The 25,955-nt window shown below is 49.7% G+C and overlaps 1 protein-coding gene and 1 non-coding gene across 2 annotated transcripts; one reads left to right on the forward strand and one right to left on the reverse strand.

Moving 5' to 3' along the window:
- Positions 1-1,049: 1,049 nt before the first annotated feature.
- On the forward strand, positions 1,050-24,420 carry LOC140403769 (uncharacterized). The gene is made up of 6 exons (XM_072491930.1): positions 1,050-1,423; positions 13,025-13,237; positions 14,459-14,721; positions 15,482-15,562; positions 22,950-23,090; positions 24,322-24,420. Exons 2-6 carry the CDS (start codon positions 13,033-13,035, stop codon positions 24,382-24,384), a joined length of 753 nt encoding a protein of 250 aa, XP_072348031.1. The 5' UTR covers positions 1,050-1,423; positions 13,025-13,032; the 3' UTR covers positions 24,385-24,420.
- Positions 16,321-16,392, reverse strand: trnac-gca (transfer RNA cysteine (anticodon GCA)). The gene has a single exon. It is a non-coding gene; the product is annotated as a tRNA-Cys (tRNA).
- Positions 24,421-25,955: the final 1,535 nt, after the last annotated feature.

The following is a 25,955-nucleotide window of genomic DNA, read 5'->3' on the forward strand; positions in this document are numbered from 1 at the left end:
GAACCTTTGTCCTAGATTAATCATAGATTATCATTGATTGGTATTAAATCAGGCTCCTATGTTTTGGACAGGTTATTTGAAGGGTTGCTGTTATTTACCGCTGTGCTTACTTGGAATGAGTTATAGATAGAGCGATAAAGTTGTTTATAACCTTAAAACCATATTTACAAAGTACTAATATAGAAAAAATAACGTCTCTTTTTACTTGACATAAGACAGCATGCGATGTCTAATCGACCTAGGGGCCTTCATAGAATCCCTACAGTGTACAAGGAGGCCACTTGGCCCATCAAGTCACACCGACCCTTCGAATGAGCACTCTGCCCATTTACAAGTGTCGACCCCACCCTATCCCTGTGATCCCACAAGTTAACCTACACAAGTCTGGTTCAGCACACTGGGCTAAACAGCTGGCTTGTAATGCAGGACAATGCCAGCAGCGCAGGTTCAATTCCCGTACCGGCCTCCCCGAACAGGCGCCGGAATGTGGTGACTAGGGGCTTTTCGCAGTAACTTCATTGAGGCCTACTCGTGACACTAAGTGGTTATTATTATTACATCCCTAGACATTAAGGGGCAATTTAGCATGGCAGATCCAGCTAACTTGCACATGCTGGACTGTGGGAGGGAACCCCGGGGCATCCGGAGGAAGCCCACGCAGACACGGGGAGGAAGTGCAAGCTCCGCACGGACAGTCACCCGAGGCCGGAACTGAACCCGGCTCCCTGGCGCAGTGAGGCAACGGTGCTAACCACTGGTCCCCCACTGGTATGCCAGAGGTTCAACGTGACGCACTCTGAAAGGGCCCACGGCCTGTTTACGCCGCAGGGTTGCGTACATTCCTTGTGGAGCGCACGTGTCGCTGTGATCTCAACAGCCAGGGATTCATTCGAAATGCAGATCACCATGGAGACTGGACCTGGCTGCAGCGAATCAGAACCTCTTGTTGTGAGGTCACGGATCATTTTACACTCGCGGGGCGGTTGCTGGGCAAACTATTTCGCGGAGGAGGCGCTCACAAGCCGCGATCTGCCTCACGTTAAAACATTTGAAGTGTGATTGGCCAAGAGGTGTATGGGTACATTTCGTTATAATTGACCTCAGCAACTCAAGACCAGGAAAGGACAAAGTTCAGCAGAGCTCTCGTCCTCTCAAAGTCTTTGTGCATGAGAGCCCGGCCTTTATTTTATTTTTTTGTTCATTCCCGGGATGTGGGCTTCCCCGGCGAGGCCAGCATTCATTGTGTATCCCTAATTCCCAGAGAGGAGGCGGAGGCCAACTTTATTCCTCAGGGCTGGCTGTGGGGTGATTTATATTCTGAAGGTTGTGGGGCACCCGGCAGTTCAGCTACCCCACAAGGAAGGTCCCAGGTCCAGTACCCAGGACTGGGCCAAGCAGCCAGTACTGCAAACACCACAACAAGGTCAGTCAGCAAGAGAGTCGATGTTTCAGCACCGAATGTGTCTCCGCCAAAGTGAGTGGCATAATTGACTTTGGGCTGAAGAGGGGCGGGAGAATGAGGATTGGCAAGTGTGCTCAGTGCTGATCGCTGTCCCACGTACGTGAGTACAAACCAGGGGCTGAGTTTAGCTCAAATGGCTGGACAGCTGGTTTGTGAGGCAAGGCCTGCGATGCAGGTTCAATTCCCCGTACAGGCTGAGGTTGGTTAGAAAGGCCCCCCCCCATCTCAACCTTGCCTGAGGTGTGGCAATCCTCAGGTTAAAACACCACCAGTCAGCTTGCCCCCCTCTAGGACTATGGTGACTTCTTTTTACTTTTTTTTTTAAATTAAGAGTACCCAATTTTTAAAACTTTTATATATGTGAGTGTGTATGAGCGTCTGTGTGCGTGAATGTGAGTGTAGGAACACGGGTCTGTACATATATGTGTGTGTAAATCTGAATGTGTGTGTATGAGCATGTGTCTGTATAAGTATGTGTGAGTGTGTGTGTGTCTGAGTATTTGAGTCTGAGCGGGTTTCTGGGGTGGCCGGCACAGTGGTTAGCACCGTTGCCTCACGAAGCCGAGGACCCCGGCCCCGGGTTGCTGTCCGTGTGGAGTTTGCACATTCTCCCCGTGTCTGCGTGGGTCTCGCCCTCACAACCCAGAGCTGTGCAGGGTAGGTGGATTGGCCGCGCTAAATTGCCCCTTAATTGGAAAAATTAAAATTAAGATTAGTGTGTGTCTGTATGAGTATTTGTCTATATATGTGTGTGTGTATGAGTATGTGTCTGTATGAGGGGCTGGTTTAGCACAGTGGGCTAATTAGCTGGCTTGTGATGCAGAACAATGCCAGCAGCGCGGGTCCAATTCCCGTACCAGTCTCCCCGCACAGGCGCTGGAATACATAGAACATACAGGGCAGAAGGAGCCCATTGACCCACTTAAGCCCGGACTTCTACCCTATCCCAATAACCCCTCCTAACCTTTTTTGGACACTAAGGGCAATTTAGCATGGCCAATCCACCTAACCTGCATGTCTTTGGACTGTGGGAGGAAACCGGAGCACCCGGAGGAAACCCACGCACACACGGGGAGAACGTACAGACTCTGCACAGACAGTGACCCAGCGGGGAATCGAACCTGGGACCCTGGGGCTGTGAAGCCACAGTGCTAACCACTGTGCTGCCCTAAATGTGGCGACGAGGGACTTTCACAGTAACTTCATTGAAGCCTACTTGTGACAATAAGCGATTATTATCATAAGCTTGTGTGTGTGTGTATATGTATGTCAGAGAGTGGCAGAGATGTCTTGGTCCCTTCCATCAACACCCACTGTGCTGTTCGGGAGGGAGTTCCAGGATTTTGACCCAGCGACAGTGAAGGATTGGTGATGTTGTTGCAAGACAGAATCGTGTGTGGCTTGGAGGGGAACACGCAGGCGGTGCTGTTCCCATGCACCTACTGCTCTTGGCCTTCGAGATACTAGAGGTTATGGGTTTGGAAGGTGCTGTCGAAGGATCCTTGCTGAGTTGCTGCAGGCAGTGCATCATGTAGATGCTCCACACTGTATCTGTGGCGGAGGGAGTGAATGCTGAAGGTGGTGAGTGGGGTGCCACACACAGCGGGGCTGCTTTGTCCTGGATGGTGTCGAGCTTCTTGAGTGTTGGAGCCGCACTCATCCAGGCAAGTGGAGAGTATTCCATCACACTCCTGACTTGTGCCTTGTAGATGATGGACAGGCTTTGGGGCGACAGGAGATGAGTTACTTGCTGCACAATTTCTAGCCTCCGACCTGCTCTCACTCCCGAACCCAGTTTTTAGTTGATTTGTCGATGGGCGCGGAGGTCTACTTTCCAGAATGTGCATCTGGTCTTTTTGCTCGCACCCTGGAAACATTTTTGTCCCTTTTCTTGCTGCGATTCCTCAACTTCATTGATGTCCTTTTGTGTGAAGCTTTCCTCACTCTCCTCTGCACATCTAGAGGATTTTGTTGTGCGAATCTTCCCAAAAAGTCCCAACCTTTTCCAATGCAGGCAATCTGCAGCCCATGTGGGACACCGGTTTGCCCCTTTGGGACATTTTGGTGCCACAACACTGGTGACGGTTTGATGGCGTCTTGGAACTTTCCTGTGGCGTCTTCTTTCCTGGAGTTTCTTTGACCTTCTTTGTTCACTCGGTTGCTGAGGGTCTTCTGAGCAAAGGTTGTTCTTCTCCTCTGAGTGTGGCCCTGTTTGGTTGATGGTCCTCGGTTTGTCTCACCAACTCTATACCTGGCCTTCGCCAAGGTTACAGTAGGCCAGATAGGGTGCCATCAGTTATGCCAATGACATTGCGGTTTCGTAATAGTTTTTGTTCGTAACCATCAGAAGAACTAGGAGCAGGAGTAGGCCATCTGGCCCCTCGAGCCTGCTCCGCCATTCAATGAGATCATGGCTGATCTTTGTGGACTCAGCTCCACTCTCCAGCCCGTACACCATATCCCCGAATCCCTTTATTCTTTAGAAAGGTATCTATCTTTTTCTTAAAAACGTTTAAAGAAGGAGCCTCAACTGCTTCACTGGCCAAGGAATTCCAGAGATTCACAACCCTTTGGGTGAAGAAGTTCCTTCCAAACTCGGTCCTAAATCTACTTCCCCTTATTTTGAGGCTATGCCCCCTAGTTCTGCTTTCCCCGACCAGTGAAACAACCTGCCCGCATCTATCCTATCTATTCCCTTCATAATTTCATATGTCTCAATAAGATCCCCCCCGCATCCTTCTAAACTCCAATGAGTACAGTCCCAGTCTACTCAACCTGTCGTCATAATCTAATCCCCTCAACTCTGGGATCAGCCTAGTGAATCTCCTCTGCACTCCCTCCAGTGCCAATATGTCCTTTCTCAGGTAAGGAGACCAAAACTGAACACAATACTCCAGATGCGGCCTCAGCAGGTCATTGATAAAGGTATGTGGAGAGTATTCCAAAGTGCAGAGTTATCTAAAGAAAGATACACTGGCATTGAAGGCAGTCCTGAGTATGGAGGGATTTTCTTATGAGAGGCGATGTAGGTTAGGCCTGTACTCATTGGAGTTTAGAAGATTGAGAGGCGACCTTATTGAGACGTATCGGCCTCTCAGGGGATTGACAGGGTAGATGCGGAGAGGTTGTTTCCCCTCGTGGGAGAGTCTAGGATCAGAGGGCATGATCTCAGAGTAAGGGGGTCACCCATTTAATCATAGGAGGCCATTCAGCCCAGCGAATCTGTACCGACCCTCTGTAAGAGCACCCAGGCCTCCTCTCTACCCCCTTCACCTAACCGTTTGGACTCTAAGGGGCAATTTATCATGGCCAATCTACCTAACCTGCACATCTTAGACTGTAGGAAGAAACCGGAGCACCCGGAGGGAACCCACGCTGACACGGGGAGGACGTGCAAACTCCACACAGACAGTCATCCGAGGTCGGAATGGAACCTGGGTCTCTGGCAGCAGTGCTAACCACTCTGCCGCCCATTATTTAGACAGAGATGGGGAGAAATTTCTTCTCTCAGAGGGGAGTGAATCTGTGGAATTCTTTACCGCAGAGAGCTGTAGAGGCTGGGGCGCTAAGTATCTTCAAGGCTGACACAGACAGATTTTTAATCAGTAAGGGAATGAAGGGTTATGAGGATGAGGTGGAAAAGCGGAGTTGAGGATTATCGTATCAGCTCAGTCAGGATCTCATTGAATGGCAGAGCAGACTCGATGGGCCGAATGGCCTACTTCTGCTCCTTTGTTTTATGGTCTTAAGGACCGTGTTTTTGAAGTTGGCCTTTTCCAAAACCTTAAATTAAAATAATCGTCAAACACATTATGCCTTTTTCAAATTTGCCTTGTTTCATTCATGCCTTGTCTGAACGTAACATCATCTGCAATTGCTCCAATAGAGTACAGCAGTGTATTGACTTGTTCAGCTTCAGACTGACTGTCCCATTGGGAAATCATTAAAATCTTTTCCTCGTTGGTACCCAATTCTGTGTTTGATTTGGTCCATCCATATGCCCAAATATTTTGGATAATGTGAATTTAGAATCCATTGCCATTTGAAGCTTCTCGGGATTTTGGCTTCAACACTGACCAGCATTTCAGTAATACCAGGTTTTGCACTGAGTGCTGAATTTGGTGCTTTTTGAGTGCGATAGTGAGAGTTTGGTGACCGAGGGAGTATAAGGCTTCATTTTTATCTAAAGTTTAGTCTTTCTTTTATTTAGTTAATTAACTTAAAAGTTGCTGTTTGGTTTAGAAGAAGGTGAATTTTCAATAAGCTTTAAACAGGCTTCTACTTGTAGGCACTTGCAGCTGGAGCTTGTTAATTAGTTAATTGGATCAGGCCAGTTTTTCAGAGGCTAGATTCACAGTATAAAAGTGATCCCCTACAGTGCAGACTTTGTTTGCACTGAGTGCTGAATTTGGTGCTTTTTGAGTGCGATAGTAAGAGTTTGGTGACCGAGGGAGTGCTGAATTTGGTGCTTTTTGAGTGCGATAGTGAGAGTTTGGTGACCGAGGGAGTGCTGAATTTGGTGCTTTTTGAGTGCGATAGTGAGAGTTTGGTGACCGAGGGAGTTAGGTGAGGAGGGAGTAAGGTGCTCCTTTCATTTTGTTTCCGACATTTCCGCAAAGAGTGAGAAGAGAGCCAGGAGTTTACAGGAAGTGTAGCTGACTGGGAGCAGAGTCGGAGGGCGGAGATCTAGTTAGTCCACACAGCAGCTATATTCTGTCAGGTAAGAGGGGATGGAGGCTAGGCCAGTTACATGCTCCTCCTGCAGGATGTGGGTGGTGAGGGATACCACCGGTGTCCCCACTGACTATACCTGCAGGAAGTGCACCCAACTTCAGCTCCTCAAAGACCGTGTTAGGGAACTGGAGCTGAAGCTGGATGAACTTCGGATCATCCGGGAGGCAGAGGGGGTGATTGAGAAGAGTTACAGGGAGGTAACCACACCCAAGGTACAGGACAAGAATAGCTGGGTTACAGTCAGGGGGAAAAAAACAAACAGGCAGACAGTGCAGGGATCCCTCGTGGCCGTTCCCCTTCAAAACAAGTATACCGTTTTGGATGCTGTTGGGGGGGATGACCTACTGGGGGAAGGCCCTAGCGGCCAGGTCTCTGGCACTGAGTCTGGCTCTGGGGCTCAGAAGGGAAGGGGGAGAATAGAAAAGCAATAGTTGTAGGCGAGTCAATGGTTAGGGGAATAGATAGGAGATTCTGTGGTCGCGAGCGAGACTCCCGGAAGGTATGTTGCCTCCCGGGTGCCAGGGCCAGGGATGTCTCGGATCGTGTCTTCAGGATCCTTAAGGGGGAGGGTGAGCAGCCAGAAGTCGTGGTGCACATTGGTACCAACGACATAGGTAGGAAAAGGGGTGTGGAGGTAATAAACAAGTTTAGGGAGTTAGGCTGGAAGTTGAAAGCCAGGACAGACAGAGTTGTCATCTCTGGTTTGTTGCCGGTGCCACGTGATAGCGAGGCTAGGAATAGGGAGAGAGTGCAGTTGAACACGTGGCTGCAGGAATGGTGTAGGAGGGAGGGCTTCAGGTATTTGGATAATTGGAGCGCATTCTGGGGAAGGTGGGACCTGTACAAGCAGGACGGGTTGCATCTGAACAAGAGGGGCACCAATATCCTGGGAGGGAGGTTTGCTAGTACTCTTCGGGAGGGTTTAAACTAATTTGGCAGGGGAATGGGAACCGGATTTGTAGTCCAGCAACTAAGGTAGCCGATATTCAGGACGCCAAAGCATGTAATGAGGCAGTGGGGAAGGGAACACTGACAAAGGAGAGTATTTGCAGGCACGGAGATGGGTTGAAGTGTGTATACTTCAACGCAAGAAGCATCAGGAATAAGGTGGGTGAACTTAAGGCATGGATCGGTACTTGGGACTACGATGTGGTGGCCATCACGGAAACTTGGATAGAAGAGGGGCAGAAATGGTTGTTGGAGGTCCCTGGTTATAGATGTTTCAATAAGATTAGGGAGGGTGGTAAAAGAGGTGGGGGGGGGTGGCATTATTAATTAGAGATAGTATAACAGCTGCAGAAAGGCAGTTCGAGGAGTATCACCCTATTGAGGTAGTATGGGTTGAAGTCAGAAATAGGAAAGGAGCAGTCACCTTGTTAGGAGTTTTCTATAGGCCCCCCAATAGTAGCAGAGATGTGGAGGAACAGATTGGGAAACAGATTTTGGAAAGGTGCAGAAGTCATAGGGTAGTAGTCATGGGCGACTTTAACTTCCCAAATATTGAGTGGAAACTCTTTAGATCAAATAGTTTGGATGGGGTGGTGTTTGTGCAGTGTGTCCAGGAAGCTTTTCTAACACAGTATGTAGATTGTCCGACCAGAGGAGGGGCAATATTGGATTTAGTACTGGGTAATGAGCCAGGGCAAGTGATAGATTTGTTAGTGGGGGAGCATTTTGGAGATCGTGACCACAATTCTGTGACTTTCACTTTAGTAATGGAGAGGGATAGGTACGTGCAACAGGGCAAGGTTTACAATTGGGGGAAGGGTAAATACGATGTTGTCAGACAAGAATTGAAGTGCATAAGTTGGGAACATAGGCTGGCAGGGAAGGACACAAGTGAAATGTGGAACTTGTTCAAGGAACAGGTGCTACGTGTCCTTGATATGTATGTCCCTGTCAGGCAGGGAAGAGGTGGTCGAGTGAGGGAACCATGGTTGACAAGAGAGGTTGAATGTCTTGTTAAGAGAAAAAAGGTGACTTATGTAAGGCTGAAGAAACAAGGTTCAGACAGGGCATTGGAGGGATACAAGATAGCCAGGAGGGAACTGAAGAAAGGGATTAGGAGAGCTAAGAGAGGGCATGAACAATCTTTGGCGGGTAGGATCAAGGAAAACCCCAAGGCCTTTTACACATATGTGAGAAATATGAGAATGACTAGAGCGAGGGTAGGTCCGATCAAGGATAGTAGCGGGAGATTGTGTATTGAGTCTGAAGAGATAGGAGAGGTCTTGAATGAGTACTTTTCTTCTGTATTTACAAATGAGAGGGGCGATATTGTTGGAGAGGACAGTGTGAAACAGATTGGTAAGCTCGAGGAAATACTTGTTAGGAAGGAAGATGTGTTGGGCATTTTGAAAAACTTGAGGATAGACAAGTCCCCCGGGCCTGACGGGATATATCCAAGGATTCTATGGGAAGCAAGAGATGAAATTGCAGAGCCGTTGGCAATTATCTTTTCGTCCTCACTGTCAACAGGGGTGGTACCAGGGGATTGGAGAGTGGCGAATGTCGTGCCCCTGTTCAAAAAAGGAACTAGGGATAACCCTGGGAATTACAGGCCAGTTAGTCTTACTTCGGTGGTAGGCAAAGTAATGGAAAGGGTACTGAAGGATAGGATTTCTGAGCATCTGGAAAGACACTGCTTGATTCGGGATAGTCAGCACGGATTTGTGAGGGGTAGGTCTTGCCTTACAAATCTTATTGAATTCTTTGAGGAGGTGACCAAGCATGTGGATGAAGGTAAAGCAGTGGATGTAGTGTACATGGATTTTAGTAAGGCATTTGATAAAGTTCCCCATGGTAGGCTTCTGCACAAAGTAAGGAGGCATGGGATAGTGGGAAATTTGGCCAGTTGGATAATGAACTGGCTAACCGATAGAAGTCAGAGAGTGGTGGTGGATGGCAAATATTCAGCCTGGATCCCCGTTACCAGTGGTGTACCGCAGGGATCAGTTCTGGGTCCTCTGCTGTTTGTGATTTTCATTAATGACTTGGATGAGGGAGTTGAAGGGTGGGTCAGTAAATTTGCAGACGATACGAAGATTGGTGGAGTTGTGGATAGTAAGGAGGGCTGTTGTCGGCTGCAAAGAGACATAGATAGGATGCAGAGCTGGGCTGAGAAGTGGCAGATGGAGTTTAACCCTGAAAAGTGTGAGGTTGTCCATTTTGGAAGGACAAATATGAATGCGGAATACAGGGTTAACGGTAGAGTTCTTGGCATTGTGGAGGAGCAGAGAGACCTTGGGGTCTATGTTCATACATCTTTGAAAGTTGCCACTCAAGTGGATAGAGCTGTGAAGAAGGCCTATGGTGTGCTCGCGTTCATTAACAGAGGGATTGAATTTAAGAGCCGTGAGGTGATGATGCAGCTGTACAAAACTTTGGTAAGGCCACATTTGGAGTACTGTGTACAGTTCTGGTCGCCTCATTTTAGGAAGGATGTGGAAGCTCTGGAAAAGGTGCAAAGAAGATTTACCAGGATGTTGCCTGGAATGGAGAGTAGGTCTTACGAGGAAAGGTTGAGGGTGCTAGGCCTTTTCTCATTAGAGCGGAGAAGGATGAGGGGCGACTTGATAGAGGTTTATAAGATGATCAGGGGAATAGATAGAGTAGACAGTCAGAGACTTTTTCCCCAGGTGGAACACACCATTACAAGGGGACATAAATTTAAGGTGAAAGGTGGAAGATATAGGAGGGATATCAGAGGTAGGTTCTTTACCCAGAGAGTAGTGGGGGCATGGAATGCACTGCCTGTGGAAGTAGTTGAGTCGGAAACATTAGGGACCTTCAAGCAGCTGTTGGATAGGTATATGGATTACGGGAAAATTATATAGTGTAGATTTATTTGTTCTTAAGGGCAGCACGGTAGCATTGTGGATAGCACAATTGCTTCACAGATCCATGGTCCCAGGTTCGATTCCGGCTTGGGTCATTGTCTGTGCGGAGTCTGCATGTCCTCCCCGTGTCTGCGTGGGTTTCCTCCGGGTGCTCCGGTTTCCTCCCACAGTCCAAAGATGTGCGGGTTAGGTGAATTGGCCAATGATAAATTGCCCTTAATGTCCAAATTGCCCTTGGTGTTGGGTGGAGGTGTTGAGTTTGGTTAGGGTGCTCTTTCCAAGAGCTGGTGCAGACTCAAAGAGCCGAATGGCCTCCTTCTGCACTGTAAATTCAATGATAATCTATGATTAATCTAGGACAAAGGTTCGGCACAACATCGTGGGCCGAAGGGCCTGTTCTGTGCTGTATTTTCTATGTTCTATGTTCTATGTACCCACCGCAATCACTGGCTGCCTCTGGTATTCAGTTCTTAAAGTTGGCAGGGTTTTTAAAAATGAATTGTTGGGAGTTGCGACTAAGATACGTTCACTGCTTTCCCCTTGCAGGGGAATCGTGTTTAAGTTGTTGATTCTTTTTTCCTGACTGATGAATTTTGGTCGATCAAATCAGGGCAGGACCTACTCAGTTAATGGCAGGGAGTTAGGGAGAGTTCGAGAACAACGAGATCTAGGGGTACAGGTTCATAGCCCCTTGAAGGTGGAGTCGCAGGTGGACAGGGCGGTGAAGAAGGCATTCAACATGCTCGGTTTTATTGGTCAGAATATTGAATACAGGAGTTGGGACGTCTTGTTGAAGTTGTACAAGACATTGGTAAGACCACACATGGAATACTGTGTTCAGTGCTGGTCACCCTAGTCTAGGAAGGATATTGTTAAACTAGAAAGAGTGCAGGAGAGATTTACGAGGATGCTACCAGGACTTGATGGTCCGAGTTATAAGGAGAGGCTGGATAGGCTGGGACTTTTTTCCCTGGAGCGTAGGAGGCTTAGGGGTGATCTTATAGAGTCTATAAAATAATGAGGAGCATCGATAAGGGAGATAGTCGACATCTTTTCCCAAAGGTAGAGGAGTCTAGAACTCGAGGGCACAGGTTTAAGGTGAGAGGGGGGAGATACAAAAGAGACCAGAGGGGAAATTTCTTCACACAGAGGGTGGTGAATGTCTGGAACGGGCTGCCAGAGGCAGTGGTAGAGGCGGGTACAATTTTGTCCTTTAAAAAACAGTTAGACAGTTACATGGGCAGGGTGGGTATCGAGGGATATGGGCCAAATGCGGGCAAGTGGGACTAGTTTAGTGACAGAAACTGGACGGCATGGACCAGCCGGGCCGAAGGGCCTGTTTCCATGCTGTAAACATCTCTGACTCTATGACTGCTTCCTCGTGGCCGCCACGTTGTAAAGGTGACGACCTCAGACTTGGATTGCGGGCTGGATCGAAACTCTAAAAATAGAAATTGCAGAGTGCAGCCTGCTTATTCCGCGGTTAAATGGGAGAACTTGACCCTTTTCCAAGGGTTGCTCAGCCTTCCTTGATCTTCGCTAAGTTCTTTGATTCCGCTGCTGGATCGGGATTTTTCCCGGGCCGCCACGTGCTGTGGTGCCGCCCTTCCTGAACCGAGCCGCTGATTGTTCGGCCCCTCGCTGCCTTCATGTCTTCTTCTGGAGATCACAGAATCCAGAGGCTCCCTAGAGTGCGGAATGTGGTCATTCAGTCCATCGAGTCAGCACCAGCCCTTCGAAAGAACAGTCTACCAAGGCCGTGTCTCCCACCCTATCCCCGAGCATTGATCATGGCCAATCCCCCTAACCTGAACGTCTTTGGACAGCTGATCTTAAACTGTCTCACCGAAGCCTTCAGCTTTTTTTTTTAAATTTAGAGTACCCAATTCATTTTTTCCAATTAAGGGGCAATTTAGCGTGGCCGATCCACCTAATGCATATTTTTGGGTTGTGGGGGCGAAATCCACGCAGACACGGGGAGAATGTGCAAACTCCACACGGACAGTGACCCAGAGCCGGGATCGAACCTGGGACCTCGGCGCCGTGAGACCGCAGTGCTAACCACTGCGCCACCGTGCTGCCCTTGAAGTCTTCAGCTTTGGCCTTTTATTTTTCAGGTCAGACTTGATTTTATGGAGATATCAAAGCCCTTCACAGCTGCCACCATGTTGTACGTTGGATATGACAGGCTAAGGAATGATCGCGGAGGCAGAGGGCTGCCTGAACTATTACTGGTTCGTTCAATAAACAAAACAACATGAAGAGACACATGACGTGACTCAGTCGAAGGCAGGAGCATTCTCCTCCTCGGCGATTGGTGATGTGTCTCTTACGTCATCGTGTGGACAGTTTCTCCAGTTTTTGTCACACATTGACCCTTTCGACCCTGAACACCCAAACCACTGCAGCCCGTTATGATGCATCTTGTGGGCGTTTAGGGTCAGGTGAGGCTGAGTTAGATTCTTGGCTAACACGGTGGGGGGGGGGGGGGGGGAGGGAGGAGAGTGGAGGCAGAAAGAAAGTGGCATTGAGGCCACGATAAGATCAGCCATGGTCTTCTCAGCCTGAGGCCTACTTCTGCTCCCAGTTTGTGTGTTTGTCTGTAGGTTGAACATAAGCTGCCCTCAAAATGAGATGGGTGAGAAACTGTTCGCCCCCTGGCTGGAGAGTCAGGAATCGGAGGGCACAGATTCAAGATAATTTTGTTTAAAAAACTGAGGAGATGAGTGGAAGTCTTTTTTAAAATGCTGTGTACGGTGACCTGGAAGGCGCTGCCTGGAATGCTGACGGAGGCAGATTCAATAGCAACTTTTATAAGGGGACTGGATAAATAAATGGGTTCGCGCGTTGGGCAAATTGGATTGTTCCTTCGCAGAGCAAGCACCATCACGATAGGTCGAATGGCCTCCCTCTGTGCTGTGTGATTCCACCTCGCGCTCATCCCACCCAGCAGGTCCCCTCAGTAACAGCCGATTCCGTATCTGTGCAGAGGCAGGAATGGACTTGCTGCAGCCGTACCTGGGCCTCATTGTCTTCTTCTACCTGCCGACGGTGATCTTCGACGAGGAGCTCATCTACAGCATCAGCTCGGTGATTTGGATCCTCTCCTGCGGCATTAGGCAAGTCTACACCATGACAACCAAAAAGGCCGAAATCCTCCAGCGGCAGACCCGCTTTGGCTCGACAGTCTGCAGGTTCAAAGGTGAAATCCTGACCACCTCCCTTGGCCTGGCTGTCCTCGCATTTGTTCTTGTACCTTTATCTCCCCTGGAATTAATATTCTTGACATTGGCACTGGGAATGTTGGCCTGGGTTATGCCTAGAGGTCTTCAAGCGGGTCTTGGACACACAACCTTCTGACTCAGGGACACGAATACTCACTAAACTCCAAGCTGCCATCTTCAGCTTGACTGTAAACCATAGAGTTATGGTGCCAACAGCTGATCTGATCTATGCACATGTTTATATTCCTACCCTGTACAATTGGTGAAAAGTAACATTCTAAAGAGATGGATGGATACTTGAAGGGAAACAAATTGGTGGGCTGTGAGGAAGAGTGGGGGAGTGTGTGGGACTCATTTCAAAGAGGCATGGACAGAATGGTCTCCTGTGCCACATCACAGAATCATGGAATTGTGATGGAACAGAAGGAGACCATTCGGCCCGTCATGTCTGCACCAGCTCCCCAAACGAGCAGTGCACCTAGAACATAGGACATACAGTGCAGAAGGAGGCCATTCGGCCCAGCGAGTCTGCACCGACCCACTTAAGCCCTGACTTCCACCATATCCCTGTAGCCCACTAACCCCTCCTAACCTTTTTGGGCACTAAGGGCAATTTATCATGGCCAATCCACCTAACCTGCACGTCTTTGGACTGTGGGAGGAAACCGGAGCACCCGGAGGAAACCCACGCAGACACGGGGAGAACGTGCAGACTCCGCACTGACGGTGACCCAGCGGGGAATCGAACCTGGGACCCTGGCGTTGTGAAGCCACAGTGTTATCCACTTGTGCCACTGTGCTGCCCAGAGCCACTCCCCCACCTTACCTTGCACAGCCTTCCTTTGCAGATAATAACCCCATTCCCTCCTGAAAGCCTCAGTTGAGCCGGCCTCCGCCGTACTGTGAGACAGCGCATTCCCGACTCTAACCACTCGCTGTGTGAAGAGAGTTCCCCCTTGTGTCCCCATTGGTTCTTTTGCCAATTACCTTAAATCTGTGTCCCTTTCATTCGTGATCCTACCACCAATGGGGCCAGTTTCTCCCGATCAACTCTGTCCGGACTCTTCATGGTTTTGAACACCTCTCAAATCTGTCATTAGAATAATTCTATGAACAAGGAGTTCCCCCAGTGTGTTACTGTGGTAAATATTTGTGATACAATAAGTGATATATTTTACTTTCCATGTGTTTTCTAACAGATGTAAAGAGAAAATCCCAAAGGACCTTTAAGAGACTCATTGACTCCCCCACCCAAATACCTTACTTCCTGTGTATCCTCATCTACTGGGGGCTCCTGCTGGTGGCCCCAGTGCTGCCCAAGGGTTTGTACATCCCCTGGGTCCTTCACTGCTCCCTGGATCAGTTAGTGGTGCTCTTCAGTTGGTGGAGATGCTACAGGAATTTCCATCACCGAGGTCTTCGCGATGTGGAAACCTTCCAACAGACAGAGAATAAATATCTGGTGGGTAACCGTTTCTTCGCTACCCGCCCCTTCCTTTGTCGAACCTCGTGGGCAATCAGAGAAGGTATGGCCGAGAGGCGGGAGGGAGCCAGGCACGGGACAGCAGAGAGAGAGAGAGAATTCAGGAGACAGTGGGCAGTTCTTGCTCAATAACCGCACATCCCGGGTGGGAATTCCTGGAAAATGATCAGGAGGAGGAGCAATCCCAAACACGTGAATGGAGGCAGAAGTAGACCATGCGGCTGTCAGGCCCACTCGCCAATCAGCTGACCTGGGTTTCGACTCCATTTTCCCTTGTCCCTTGCTGCTCATATATCTCTCCAGCTCAGTCTTGAGTCGACTCATTGGGCAGGATTTTCCAGTCACGCCCTGGTGTGAGGCGGGAAATCCCCGACCCAAGTCAACGGACCTTTAGCTGGTCCGGCATATTTTCCCTCCTGCCCGTGATGATTCCTACGGCGGAGCGGGACCCTAAAACAATGACTGAGAATCCTCCACGGTGGAGAATTTCACACAACTCTCTGACGTGAGAAGTCTCTCCCTTATCTCAGTCCTAAATGGCTGCCCCCTTATCCTGGGACTGCCCTGAAAACACCCCCTCAGCATGTTTGTCCCACCTGTACGCTTCCTCTCTTCAATCCTCTTAAGCGCGGAGATGTCAAGCGAGCGGTTGCATTAATTGCCTGTCGCAAATGTTGTGCTCTGGGTGTTGAAGGTGGCGCTAACTCTCCTGACTTATTCCTCACCTTCCTATCTTCAGTTGGTCGAAGACTTTGAGTGGAAACAACAGCTCGAGGACGACTGCCTCAATATTAAGCAGATGACCGAGACGGAGATGATGGTAGGGAATAATGGGGCATCTGAATGCGACTGCCAGCTCCTGTACCCCAATCCTGACCAACATTGAGTCACTGTCACATCCGATGGCTCTCCAGGGAGGGAGCTGCTTTGCGGGCCAGTTTGTTTCTAATTATACATTCTTGAGGTATGGGCACTGGGAGAATCTCTTGTCCATGTGAGGATACTGGACCGGACCCCAGATGTCAGATGACAACCCCAAACAATTATTTTTACTTTGTGCAAGTGTGAGGAAATGGTAGTCCACCCCAGGAGCGATAACATTGACCAGTAGGTATTTCCTTTGTTAAAACAAACGTTAATTTAACGCTGAACTAACCACATTAGCATTAAAGAAAATAGCTTTATAATTATCAGTTAAACAGTTCTGAAACACAAGGGAAAACCTGAACTTACTATCTATACCTGGTGTTAACTCCAGTTCAGCAACACAATACTGTTCAAATGCCACTTAGAAATAAAGTTTAAAAAAAATAAATTTAGAGTGCCCAATTATTTTTTTCCAATTTAGTGTGGCCAATCCACCGAACCTGCACATTTTTGGGCTGTGGGGTGTAACCCACACAGACACAGGCAGAATGTGAAAACTCCATACAGACAATGACCTGGGGCTGGGATTGAACCTGGGTCCTCAGCGCCGTAGGCAGCAATGCTAACCACTGTGATGGTGTCTGCAAGCCTAGTTATTGTAAGGATTTTCTAAATTGTTGCAATGAAGAAGACATGACAGCTAAACAGCAAAGGGGGTACCTGGATTTGAACCAGCGACCTCTTGATCTGCAGTCAAATGCCCTACCACTGAGCTATACCCCCATTCTTACAAATAAAGTTAACAAACAGATTACTAGCTGAGCTTTGTTGAGGCTTTTGGCGAGAGAGACCCTTTCAAGAGCGGATTCAGTCCACTTCTGCTCAACCTACCAGCATTTAGCAAAACGGCTGTTCAACTTAAAATCCTTTTGTCTTTTCAAGACTCGAATCCTATGGCAAACTGCAAAACTACAGACAGACCTGGCTTCTCCCATTATTTCATCATCTGTATCCTACAAAGTTGTCACATGACCTTCTTATCTAGGACTAAATACAACCCCTCATAAATTATCTAATTTCCAGGGAATCTCCAGCAATCTTAACAATATCCTATTAACCCTTTATCTGTAACCAAGTAAGTGGTTGGAATCAATTATGACCTCACCTTTTACAACTCCTTAATTACAGCTTTAGCAGACACACAGTCTGGATACCTTAACTTTGGTTCATTAGGGATATTACTGCAACAAATATAAAATATAATATACAACAATTTCTACTTTCATCACACCCAGCCCTAATTGCCACTTAATAGGTGGTGGTGAACCCTCCTCATGAACCATTGCTGTGGTGAAAGTATTTGCACAGTGCCATTAGGTAGGGAGTGCCAGGATGGTGATCCAGTGACATTATTTTAATGATAGGTATTTGATGAGAGGAGGCCTTGTGGTGCAGTGGGTAGCATCCCTCCCTCTGAGCCAGAAGCTGTGGGTTCAAGTCCCACCCCAGGACATGATGGGCAAAGAAGATGCGTTCATTTTTAAAAATAAATTTAGAGTACCCAATTTCTTCCAATTAAGGGGCAATTCAGCGTGGCCAATCTACCTACCCTGCACATCTTTGGAATTTTGGGGCTGAGACCCACGCAGACACTGGGAGAACGTGCAAACTCCACATGGACAGTAACCCGGGGCCGGGATCGAACCCGGGTCCTCGGCAGAAGATGCGTTGCACCCTGCTAACATTTCCAAACAGGCCACTGGCAGACGGCAAGAACAGGAGAGATTCCTGGTCAGCTATGACGGAATGAAAGAAAACAGAGAACCCTGGACAATCTCAACAGGTCTTACATCTCTGTGGAGAGCAAACGGAGCTAAATCTTCAAGGCTGGATGACTCTTTGTCAAAGCTTTGGAGTCATCCACACTTGAAGTGTTAGCTCCGTCTCTCTCTCTCTCACCACAGATGCTGTCAGACCTGCTCAGATTGTCCGGCATTTTCTGTTTTTGTTTCAGATTCCAGCATCCGCAGTAATTCGCTTTTATCTTACGATGGAATGAACGTTGGAGTCTCCACCATCATTGCCCACTGCTCCGGACTAAGACGTGCCTGGAAAAAGTTCATCAGCTACAGCTGATGGCGGTCCAATTCTGGATCAGATTGACGCCAACAGCACGGAGTTCGATTCCTGCTCTCTCTGGGGTGGATTTGGGCTCTCCCTCCTCGAGGTTCAGCTACTCTGTGTTAGACTTGCCTTTGTTCAGAGATGAAGAAGAAGATTTAATGAGAAGATGCTGTGTGGGGTTGGCTGGGGTGAAGGACATGTTTATCAAGGCATTAACAGCACTGCTTGATGTATTTTCATGGGGGTGAGATACTTCTGAAAGTAGCAATGCACAGGGATGGGTGGCAACAGTCCCCGGAATGAGGGACTTCAGTTATGTGGAGAGACGAGAGAAGGTGGTGTTGTTCTCCTTCAAAGGTTAAGGGTTAAAGGTTATGAGGAGTTATGGAAGAGGCGATAAGATACCTTCTTATCCACAGAGTGTGGTTCAAATGTGGAACTTATTTCGTCAAGGAATAGTAGAAAAATAGCTTCTACCAACAAGCTCTAAAAGTACACCAGGGAGAAAGGAAGAGCAGGCAATGCCAAAGGATTAAATGAAGAGAGGATGGAGGAGACTCAAGGGGTGTGTTTTTTAGCACTTACACTGACCGTTCCTTCCTTGGATTGCCACCTAGCAATGACGGAGAGGCTTGAAAGTTCCGTTGATCCCGGGAGCGATGATTCGGAAGTCTTAAACTCCTGACGGGGTCACCCACGGCGGTACGGTCGGAGGGGAGGAACCAGGCGAAGCTCGATTCAAAACAAGTCCTCAATGGCGGATCAGGCGGAAGATTTGGATTTGTCTATTGTCACGTGTACCGAGGGACAGTGAAAAGTATTTTTCTGCGAGCAGCTCAAACAGATCATTAGTACATGAAAAGAAAAGAAAATACATAATAGGGCAACACAAGGTACACAATGTAAATACCTAGACACCGGCATCGGGTGAAGCATAAAGGAATGTAGTATTAATCAGGTCAGTCCATAAGAGGGTCATTTAGGAGTCTGGTAACCGAGGGGAAGAAGCTGTTTTTGAATCCGTTCTCAGACTTTTGTACCTCCTGCCTGATGGGAGAAATTGGAAGAGTGAGTAAGCCGGGTGGGAGGGGTCTTTGATTATACTGCTCGCTTTCCCCAGGCAGCGGGAGGTGTAGACGGAGTCAATGGATGGGAGGCGGGTTTGTGTGATGGACTGGGCGGTGTTCACGACTCTCTGAAGTTTCTTACGGTCTTGGGCCGAGCAGTTGCCGTACCAGGCTGTGGCGCAGCGAGATAGTCGTATGGTATCAAAGGCTGCGATGGCAGCAGTAGCGAGATCCCCAATTGTTGAGGCCCCCTTGCCACTGGAACTGGACCTACCTTCTGTCAAGGGCCATGTGTCTGCTGATGTGCAACGGCATCCACATGTTAACAGATGTCCTGTGCTAGGCGGCTACCTAGAGGAATCCAGCCCCCCCCCCCACACACACACACACACAGACAACCCTGTGGCAATCAGCGAGAGGTGGTGGGGATAGGACCTTGAGATCTGGAAGACCCTCAGCATATGGGCGCTGGAGTCTGATTTAGTCATTTTGCTCTTGGATTAGGAACAGGAGAGAGTTTTGGCAGCTTTCTTCAAGACTGAGCAACCTTCTTCATTCTGTTCACCCAGTCTGGGGAAAGGGCTGGAATAGGTGCCCTAAAAATAGTCTGCCTTCGATGGAGAGAACACTTCAAAGATCTTCTAAATCGTGATGCAAACAAAGATGGGGACGTGTTTGAGGAAATCCCCATCAAAGATGATCTTGGACTCCTACCCAGCGTGGATGAAGCCAAAGCCGCCATTGAACACATGAAGAATGGAAAAGCCACCAGGATTGGATGGGAATCCAGTGGAGATTTTTAAACCTGGAGGAGAAAAGATTGCCTGTCATCTCCATCAGCTGTTCCTGAAAATCTGGGACAGAGGCGAAATCCCTGCTAACATCAGTGAAGCTGTCATCACCATCACCAGTGGACTGCGAGGACCACCGAGGAATATCCCTACTCTCCATCGGCAGGAAGATTATCAGCCGAATCCTCGTCGCCTGCTTCCTCCCAACCGCTGAAGAAGTCCTTCAAAAAGCCAGCAAGGCTTCCGACCAAACTGAGGAACGATGGGCGTGATTTTCACTGCTTGACAACTTCAAGAGGAATGCCCGGAGCAGTATCTACATGGCCGTCATCGATCTGACCAAGGTTTTTGACTCAATCAATTGGAAAATGCTGCGGAAGACTCTGTCAAAGGCCGGCTGTCCAGAGAGATTCATCAGCATCCTCCGACTCCTTCATGTCAAGATGTCGTCGACATTTCTCACCAACGGAAATGAGACAAAATCCTTTCAGGTTAAGAGTGGAGTCAAGCAGGGATGTGTCACCCCGCCCCCTTCCCCATCTTCATCGCCACCATCCTTCACCTAGTCAAGAACAAGCTTCCCAATGGAGTGGACATCGTATACAGGATGGACGGACATCTTTTCAACCTCAACCAGTTGAAATCCAAGAAGAAAACGACACTGACATCACTTCAGTATGCCGGTGACATTGCCATCTTCATGCTTGATACCTTTGCGGAGGCATACTGAAGATTCAGTCTCAGCCACAATGTCAAGAAGACGCAAGTCCTTTAACAACCCACCTCAGGGCAAAATCTGGGGCGGGATTCTCCGACCCCCCCCCCCCGCCGGGCCGGAGAATCGCCGGGGGCCGGCGTGAATCCCACCCCCCGCCGGCTGCCGAATTCTCCGGCACCGGGGATTTGGCGGGGGCGGTCGGCGGCTGCTGGCAGTGGCCCCCCTCCCCTGGCTATTCTCCGGCCCGCGATGAGCCAAAGTCCCGCCCGTTCTATGCCGGTCCCGCCGGCGTAAATTGGAGTTGGTCCCTTACCGGCGGGACCTGGCGGCGCGGGCGGCCTCCGGGGTTCTTGGGGGGGGTCGCGGGGGGATCTGGCCCCGGGAGGTGCCCCCACGGTGGCCTGGCCCACGGTCGGGGCCCACCGGTCCGCGGGCGGGCCTGTGCCGTGGGGGGCACTCTCTTCCTACGCGCCGGCAGTGTAGGCCTCCAAAATGGCCGGCGCAAAAGTGAACCCCGCCCTGCGCATGCACGGGGATGGCGTCAGCAGACGCTGACGCTCCCGCGCATGCGCGGACCCGCGCCGGCCGGCGGAGTCCCTTCGGCCCCGGCTGGCGTGGCGCCAAAGGCCTTCCACGCCGGCCAGCGCGGTGCAAACCACTCCGGCGCCGTCCTAGCCCCTGAAGGTGCGGAGGATTCCGCACCTTTGGGGTGGCCCGACGCCGGAGTGGTTCCTGCAACTCCACTGCGCCGTTTCTGCCCGCCCCGCCGATTCCCGGAGAATCCCGCCCCAGGTCTCTCCCTCCATCAAGATCAACGGAGAAATTCTCCCAAGTGCGGAACATTTTCACTACCCTGGAAAGACCATGATGTCCGAAACCAACTCTGCTGGGCCAGCCATGTGCTTCGGATGCCAGAGTCCCGGCTGCCAAAGAAAATCTTCTTCACCAAGGTCAAGGAAGGTTCCCAAACAAGAGGAGGACAAAGGTAGAGCTTCCAACGCACGCTGAAGGCTTACCTCAAGAAATGCAACGTAGACGTCAATGCCTGGGAGACCCTTGCTCAGAAGAGACCTGCTGGGAGGAACCTTCTACTTGAAGGGACACAATTCTTCGAGTACACTCGACAGCAAGGGGCGGTGCGGGAAAGGATCCTGAGAAAGGAATACCAGTGATCCCGAGTACAATGTCCAATTCCAGCTCCCGGAAACACCTGCCTAGTGTGTGTTTGGAAATGTGGCTCTATGAATGGGCTCAACAGCAAGGACCCACAGGATCCGTGACCAGTGACAGAGTTTCTTGGGTGGACAATCATATTCGTTAGCGAGCGATCACCGAAGAGAAGAGACATTGACCATTATTGTGGGAGCTTACTGTGCATTTCAAACATTTCAACAGTGGCATTTCAGGTGCTTTATGACATCCTGAGGTCACAAAGGGCTCTCGTCCATGTCTTTGTTCCTTTCACATTTGACGATTCCAATGCCCTGCCTGGTCAGATCTTCCACCGTCCCGAAATCTGAGCTCATCTAAAACTGCTTTTCTTTTAACCCATCGAATGTGGGCACCTCTGCGTGTGGGCCAGCATTTGTTACCCATTCCAAATTGCCCTTAAACTGAGTGGCTTGCTGTGCCATTTCAGAGAGCATAGAAGAGTCAACTACATTGCTGTGGCTCTGGAGTCACTTGGAGGCCAGGCAGGGTTTTACGAGAATTGACAATGTTTTCACGGTCATTATCAGACTTTTAATGGCAGGTTTTAAAAAATTGAATTCAAATCTCACCGTCTGCTGTGGTGGAATTTGAACTCGGGTCCTCAGAGCATGCACCTGGATTACTAGCCCAGTGACAATACCACTCTGTCACCGTCTCGTCTGACTCACACTTAATTCCATTCAGCCATCATTCCTGTGCTCGCTGTCTAATACCATCTCCTGGTCCGGCCCTCCATGGCCTCACCAATCCCTATCTCCTTCAGACCCACCATTCTCCGATATAGCTGCGCTGGCCAATTCTTCCTGATTTTAATCATCATCACCAGTGTGTTGTCACAAGTAGGCTTACATTATCACTGCAATGAAGTTACTGTGAAAAGCCCCTAGTCGCCACACTCCGGTGCCTGTTCAGGTACACGGAGGGAGAATTCAGAATGTCCAATTCACCTAACAGCACGTCTTTCGGGACTTGGGGGAGGAAACCGGAGCACCCGGAGGAAACCCACGCAGACACGGGGAGAACGTGCAGACTCCGCACAGACAGTGACCCAAGCTGGGAATCGAACCGGGGACCCTGACTTTGTGAAGCAACAGTGCTAACCACTGTGCTACCGTGCCGCCCCACCACCTATAGCCATTCCTTCAGATACCTGGGCCCTGAGCTGTGGTATTCCCTCCTTCAGCCTCCAGACCTCACCTTTGTCTCTGAGAGGCTCTACTTAAAATCGACCTCCTTCACCAAGCATCAGGTCCTAAGGTTTACTCATGTGACTCAGTTTTGATTCTGTTTTGGTAATCACTCCTTGTGGAGGGTTTTACAAGGCTCTAGGTGCTATCTAAATGTAAGTTGCTGTTGTACAGAATGCCAATTTTCCCTTCACCTGATCTGGTTGCTTCCGTCTTCCGTTTGTCTTGTTTCGGGTGACAGCTGTACAGCATCGAATCTCCTCACGTCATGCACAGCTACACGGGAATCGAGGAAGGTGCCGAGCGCTTAATCAGAGTCCGCAAGGCAGTTATTCTCCAGGAGCTGAGGGAGAAACTAGCCAATCAGATGGCCAAGATCCAGGCAAGTACCTACTGAGTCTATGCCAACAGTTGAAGCCTGGGGTTCGGGGGGTCAGGGGAAAGCGGGGGTGGGGTTCCTCACTTCGTAGGAACAGAAGGAGGCCATTCAGCTCCTGAGCCTGTTCTGTCATTCAATTAGATCTGGAGTGACCATGAGCTGGATTCACCGTTTTTGAGCGTTTGAGTGTGGAGGATCTGAGGCGTTTCACAAAAATCACCGCCGCCCCCTCTCCAATCCTGCGAGGGACTAGCAGCCGCGCCGGCTAAAACCCCCCCAGCTTCCTCGCTATAAATGGCTGGAGAAATGCCGGGTCCGTGGCCCCGCGTGTAAAACATGGCGCCGGCCGTGCGCGGAACAGACCTGCCAGATTGTGCCCCCCTGGCCACTCCCATCCCTCGCGGAAGCCCCCCCCCTCCCCCAGCCAGGAGTACCGCTCCCACCCGACAATGGCGGCGCTGGACACAGTCCGCAGCCGCCATGCCAGGTTCCCGACCGCTGAGGCCACACGTCAACCGCGCAGCCGGGAATTCGGCCCATCTGGGGCTGAGCATCGGGGGAGGGCCTTCAGGTGACGCGCTAACACCACTTTGGAGGTGGCGGAGAATACGAAACCTGCGCCAAACAGGCATCGCCCCCGATTACGGCATCAGAAGGGATTCTCCGCCCGATCACAAAATTGGCGTCGGGGAACAGTGAATCCCGCCCCATATTTGTTAAAGGCCCTTTATTGCCCCTCTCTAATTGGCCTTGAATCAGGGGCATTGCTGTGGATCTGGAGTCACTTGTCGTATCAGGACCGAGTAGGATTTCCTTACCTAAAGGATGGGTAAACCGATGGGTTTTTACGACAATCGAATAATCAAATTGAAGTCCAGATTTTCATTGAATTCAAATTTCACCCGCTGCCGTGGTGGGATTCGAACCAGGGTGTGTTACTGTCAGTCTCTGGATTACTAGTCCAGTGACAATCCCACTGCGCCTCCAGCTCCCTGCACGAATACTGTGCCAGAATCGACACAGGAGAACTCACCTGCGCATCTTCAAATTCCACATCTGGGCAAAGAATTATTTTCAAAAAGGAAAATGCCATTTTCTTTTCGTCCCCTGTAGCTGCCCGCCTCCGTGTACACGCCCACTCTTCATAGGCGTCTGAACATTCTTGTGCTTTTCAGGAGAATAAATTGACATTGAATAAATGTGTTTTACACCACTGTCTCTTTCTCTCCTGCAGGGACTGACTAAGCAATGCGCACAGGTTGTTGGTCAGAATCAACCTCCACCGTTCAAACCTTAACAGATACTGAAACCTTCAATAAAGTATTGGATTATATCTCGGACTGCTTGTAATTGCCTGCACCCACCTTGCCACCCCAGCCATACTCTGTCCTTCTCCCTCCCCCTCCGTTCATCTCCCTCACCTCGAGAGGGGATTTGAAAAGGGTGGAGCTTTTTTTAAAAAATCGAGGTGTTTTTGCTGGGGGCTGGATGCCACGGGGGTTCGGTGAGCCACAATGGGCGGGTGGTGGGCAGAACTGGGCAGGTAGGCACAGGGGACCCTGTCGGTGAGTGTTGGCGTGGACGAGGAAGGGAAGGAGAAGGAGGATGGGTTCGGGAGGGGGGGGGGGGGTTTGCAAGCAATGGCCTGAGGTTCAGTCCTATCAGGGTGCCACAGGTGAGAGACCTTCAACAGAGCATGAAGAGGAAAGTGAAGCAGATCTGAACCTTCGCAAGAAAACAACAATGGAGTACAAAACTGGGGCTGGATTATATAGCCGCAAATTGGGCCACCCATACCCTCACCCCCTCCTCCTCTCACTCCCCTCCCTCCGTTCCCCCATCTCCACCCTCTACCCCCACATCTCCATACCACCCTCCCTTCCACCTCTCCTATCTCCCACCCCCTTCCCTCGCCCCCCCTCCCCTACCCCCCTCATCAACGCTATAGTACTGCAGAGATTAGACCTATTGAGGATGAATTAAACAGCTTTTCTCTAGTGAATCAGAGGGGGTGGGGTCAGCAGAAATGCAAGGTTGAGGTTACAGTCAGCTCAGCCTTGATCTCACTGAAGGGCGGAGCAGGCTCGAAGGGCCGAGTGGCCTCTTGCAGCTTCTAATCCATAGGCTTGTGTGAACACTGGGTGACCAGACAGGAGGTGCTCCAAACTATTAGATAATCATGAGTAAATCTATCAGGGAACCTTCTTCAGCCAAGGAGAGGTGAGAATGTGGAACTCACAGACACCCAGGGGTAGGTGAGACAAATTGCATTTAAGGTGAAGGAAGATAAACACATGCAGAAAACACATGGTGCCTCCTGTGGGTCAATTTAGAAGAGAGGTCATAGTTTTAGGATAAGGGGTAGCAGGATTAAAGCAGAGATGAGGTGAAATTACTCCTCTCAAAGGGTCGTGAATCTGTGGCATTCACTGCTCCAGAGTGCGGTGGACGCCAGGACATTGAGTCAATTTAAGGAGGAGGTGGACAGATTTTAAGATGAGTAATGGGTTGAAGGGTTATGTAGAACGGGCAGGAAAGTGGAGTTGAGGCCGAGAGGAGATCGACCATGATCGCATTGAATGGCAGAGGGGGCTCATGTTGCCTACTCCTAATTCTTATGAAAAATTCTTAACAGAAGGGTACGTTAGTGGGATGAGATGAGGGGGGATGGGGGGAGTGTAACAGCCGAGGAGTATTCTACCTAAGATCTTCCCGATTAGTTGAGGTTGTAAGCTACCAGACAAGGTCTTGTCAATATCTAAAGTAAGACTCACTGTTTGGGATGTCTAATAATAGTATCAACAATGTTCCTTGCTTTCACTACCTTCGGTATACGAGATAGACTATCACTTAAGTGGCTATCTTATC

This window comes from Scyliorhinus torazame, chromosome 29, assembly GCF_047496885.1.
Source record: "Scyliorhinus torazame isolate Kashiwa2021f chromosome 29, sScyTor2.1, whole genome shotgun sequence".
Lineage (NCBI taxonomy): Eukaryota > Metazoa > Chordata > Chondrichthyes > Carcharhiniformes > Scyliorhinidae > Scyliorhinus > Scyliorhinus torazame.